The sequence below is a fragment of the Phocoena sinus genome, chromosome 6 (genome assembly GCF_008692025.1).
Source record: "Phocoena sinus isolate mPhoSin1 chromosome 6, mPhoSin1.pri, whole genome shotgun sequence".
Lineage (NCBI taxonomy): Eukaryota > Metazoa > Chordata > Mammalia > Artiodactyla > Phocoenidae > Phocoena > Phocoena sinus.
The window spans coordinates 70563289-70567384 of record NC_045768.1 but is presented as its reverse complement, the minus strand read 5'-3'; the positions used below and the strand labels follow the sequence as shown (position 1 = coordinate 70567384).

Sequence of the window (4096 nt, the reverse complement as noted above, 5' to 3'; positions counted from 1 at the left end):
ACCTTAATTAAATTCTTTCAAACAAAGTGCACAAAATTTTGAAAATGCTTAATAATCCTGTCTCCCAGCTATCTTTTGTTTTTTAAACATCTTTATTGGAGTATAATTGCTTTACAATGGTGTGTTAGTTTCTGCTTTATAACAAAGTGAATCAGCTCTACATACACATATATCCCCATATCTCCTCCCTCTTGCGTCTCCCTCCCACCCTCCCTCTCCCACCCAACTAGGTGGTCACAAAGCACTGAGCTGATCTCCCTGTGCTATGCGGCTGCTTCCCACTAGCAATCTATTTAACATTTAGTAGTATATATAAGTCCATACCACCCTCTCACTTCGTCCCTTCCTCCTCTCAGTGTCCTCAAGTCCATTCTCTACGTCTGCGTCTTTATTCCTGTCCTGCCCCTAGATTCTTCAGAACCTTTTTTTTTTTTTTAGATTCCATATATATGTATATATGTGTTAGTATACGGTATTTGTTTTTCTTTTTCTGACTTACTTCACTCTGTATGACGGACTCTAGGTCCATCCACCTCACTACAAATAACTCAATTTTGTTTATTTTTATGGCTAATATTCCATTGTATATATGTGCCACATCTTTATCCATCCATCTGTCGATGGACACTAAGGTTGCTTCCATGTCCTGGCTATTGTAAATAGTGCTGCAGTGAACATTGTGGTACATGACTCTTTGAATTATGGTGTTCTCAGGGTATATGCCCAGTAGGGGGATTGCTGGGATGTATGGTAGTTCTATTTTCAGCTTTTTAAAGTAACCTCCATACTGTTCTCCATCGTGGCTGTATCAATTTACATTCCCACCAACAGTGCAAGAGGGTTCCCTTTTCTCCACACCCTCTCCAACATTTATTGTTTGTAGATTTTTTGATGATGGCCATTCTGACTGGTGTGAGGTGATACCTCATTGTGTTGTTGTTGTTGTTGTTGTTTTTTTGCAGTATGCGGGCTTCTCACTGTTGTGGCCTCTCCCATTGTGGAGCACAGGCTCCGGACGCGCAGGCTCAGTGGCCATGGCTCACGGGCCCAGCCGCTCCGCGGCATGTGGGATCTTCCCGGACCGGGGCACGAACCCGTGTCCCCTGCATCAGCAGGCGGACTCTCAACCACTGGGCCACCAGGGAAGCCCCTCATTGTGGTTTTGATTTGCATTTCTCTAATAATTAGTGATGTTGAATATTCTTTCATGTGTTTGTTGGCAATCTGTATATCTTCTTTGGAGAAATGTCTATTTAGGTCTTCTGCCCATTTTTGGATTGGGTTGTTTGGTTTTTTTGATAGTGAGCTGCATGAGCTGCTTGTAAATTTTGGAGATTAATCATTTGTCAGTGCTTCATTTGCAAATATTTTCTCCCATTCTGAGGGTTGTCTTTTGGTCTTGTTTATGGTTTCCTTTGCTGTGCAAAAGCTTTTAAGTTTCATTAGGTCCCATTTGTTTATTTTTGTTTTTATTTCCATTTCTCTAGGAGGTGGATCAAAAAGGATCTTGCTGTGATTTATGTCATAGAGTGTTCTGCCTATGTTTTCCTCTAAGAGTTTTATAGTGTCTGGCCTTACATTTAGGTCTTTAATCCATTTTGAGTTTATTTTTTTGTTCTCCTAGCTATCTTATTATCATGGGGAAAAATCCAGGTACAAACATTCTCTGACCATCTCTGACTTGAAAATCACAGTGGTCTTCAGTCTAGCCCTTTACCTTACCATGCATCCTCCCACCACAGGGCCTTTGCATATGCAGTCCCATCTGATCTTCCTTCTGATTTTAGCTCCAGTGTCATTACCTCAGGGCAGTCTTCTCTGATTTCTTCTACTACATTATGTCCTTATATCATAGGTCCCCTTATATCATAGGTACCCACAATATCACTTACCTCTCCTCTGTAACATTTGTTACCATTGCATTTTTAGTTTTGTGTATTTCTTTGATAAATGTTCTTGTCCCCTGCTTAACTGTATGATCCATGAGAGTGAGGATTACAATCTGCAGCAGCTCATGCTACAGCTGCCCACAGTGTGGATTTAGTAAATTCAGGCTGAAAGATAATGCAAGGTTTCCTGAAAACTGAAAGTTATTACTTTAAATATCATAATTATTAGAACTTATTTTTGTTTTGAAATCTTTAAAAATGTACCCTACATCTACCTGTCTATATAAGCAGGACAAAAAAATCACAATTTGATTCTTTTTACTGAGTCCTCTCTTATCAAAATCAGTTACTAAACTCGAATTCAAAAATGGTCTCAGAAATATTGAGCTAGAACAACTTGTCTCAATAGTAAAATCCCCTGATTACTTGATTGTTTTCCTCCATTTTCCTTCTGGACCTCCTTTTAATATGAGGTATATATTTGCATGCAAATGGAAAATCAGACACTTAGATTGTTAGAAGTATGTACAAAAAATACATTGGCCCTCAATAATGGTCACAAAGGCCCCCTAAAGAGGAACCATGGACTTTTATGCATGGCCCATGTAACATTCATTTTGCCTGCTTAGAGATATTACTTACTTTCTAGTTTTCAGTTATATTCTGGATAGCTGAGATTACCAGATAAAGCAATAAATTAAGGATGAAAAAGTTATGTGATGTCTCGTTGCTTATGGTTAAGGCCCTACAAAAAGAATTCAGATCAACTTAGTTTGACATCATTCTATTTTAGTTAGAAGAAAAATAGGTGTCTTTTTAAAAATAATAAACTGCATGTATTTATTGATTTGTAATAGTGTATTGGGAATTAAATCTAGTTCTTAGGAAAAAGAAAACTCTCTTACAAACAAAGACCACCTCCCAAATCTCAAAATATGCAAAAAGAAAAAGAAAACTATCCTTTCCAAATTAAAGAACCTTGTAATAGTCAAGTTCAAAATGATTTGGCTTATTTTTTTCTTTAGCGTTTGGCAATTCACTGAAACTTTACAAAACATTAGAAATCCTCACTGTTTGTATATATTTTCCCCCCTAATATAGATAAAAGAAAATAACAAGGAGCTTAAAGAAAAAGAATTTTAGAGACAACTAATAAGTTAAATGACATAGGAAAACTGAAAGGGAGAACTGAAAGTGGGAAATTCCTCTCCAACAGAAAGAGTGGAGGGGCATCCTGTATAAGTAGACCACACTCATGGAGAAAGGACATTCACACTGCAAACTCTTGAAGACTTGGCTTCAGCATCTAGTAGTAGACGCGATAACGCTGTTCCTGTTTTCATCATGACCCACAGGTGCATCCTCCAAATTGCTCTCCTGTTGTGCTTCTCCACCACAGCTCTTTCCACGAGCTACAGATTGCTTCAATTCCAACAAAGGAGCAGCAATTTGGCGTGTCAGAAACTCCTGCAGCAGTTACCTGGAATGCCTCAACATTGCCTCGAGGACAGGATGGACTTCAAGGTCCCTGAGGAGATTAAGCAACCACAGCAGTTCCGGAAGGAAGACGCCGTATTGGTCACCTATGAGATGCTCCAGCAGATCTTTGGTATTCTCAGAAGAAATTTCTCTAGCACCGGCTGGACTAAGACCATCACTGAGAACCTCCTTGTGGAAGTCTATGGGCAGATGGATCGTCTGGAGAAAATCCTGGAGGAAATAATGGAGAAGGAAAACTTCACCAGGGTAGTGACCATTCTTCACCTGAAGAAATACTACTTGCAGATCGTGCAGTACCTGAAGTCCAAGGAGTACAGCAACTGTGCCTGGACAGTAGTGCGAGTGGAAATCCTCAGGAACTTTTCCTTCCTTAACCGCCTTACAGATTACCTCCATAATTGAAGATCTCCCCCCTGTGGCTCTGGGAACGGACAATGCTGCCAATGATGTCAGGCTCTTCAACCAGCGGAGGTTCTTTAAATAACTGACAGGCAATGCACTGGATTTGAAAGGACAGTTAAAGACTTTAAGCTTTTTTTAAATTAATTTATACATTATTTATTTATTTAAACTTTTACCATGGGAAATAAACTTTTTATGAAACAAAAGTCAACATGGCAGTTTTCATTTCAATTTGATTTATGTACCCATCCCCCTCCTCTGGCCAAGCCTAAGAGTGAGAAGTCCCAGGCACTTCTGTGACACTG

At 39.3% G+C, this 4096-nt stretch overlaps 1 protein-coding gene across 1 annotated transcript; it reads left to right on the top strand.

Moving 5' to 3' along the window:
• Positions 1-3233: 3233 nt before the first annotated feature.
• On the top strand, positions 3234-3791 carry IFNB1 (interferon beta 1). The gene has a single exon (XM_032635981.1). The coding sequence runs from the start codon at positions 3234-3236 to the stop codon at positions 3789-3791; it is 558 nt and encodes a 185-aa protein (XP_032491872.1).
• Positions 3792-4096: the final 305 nt, after the last annotated feature.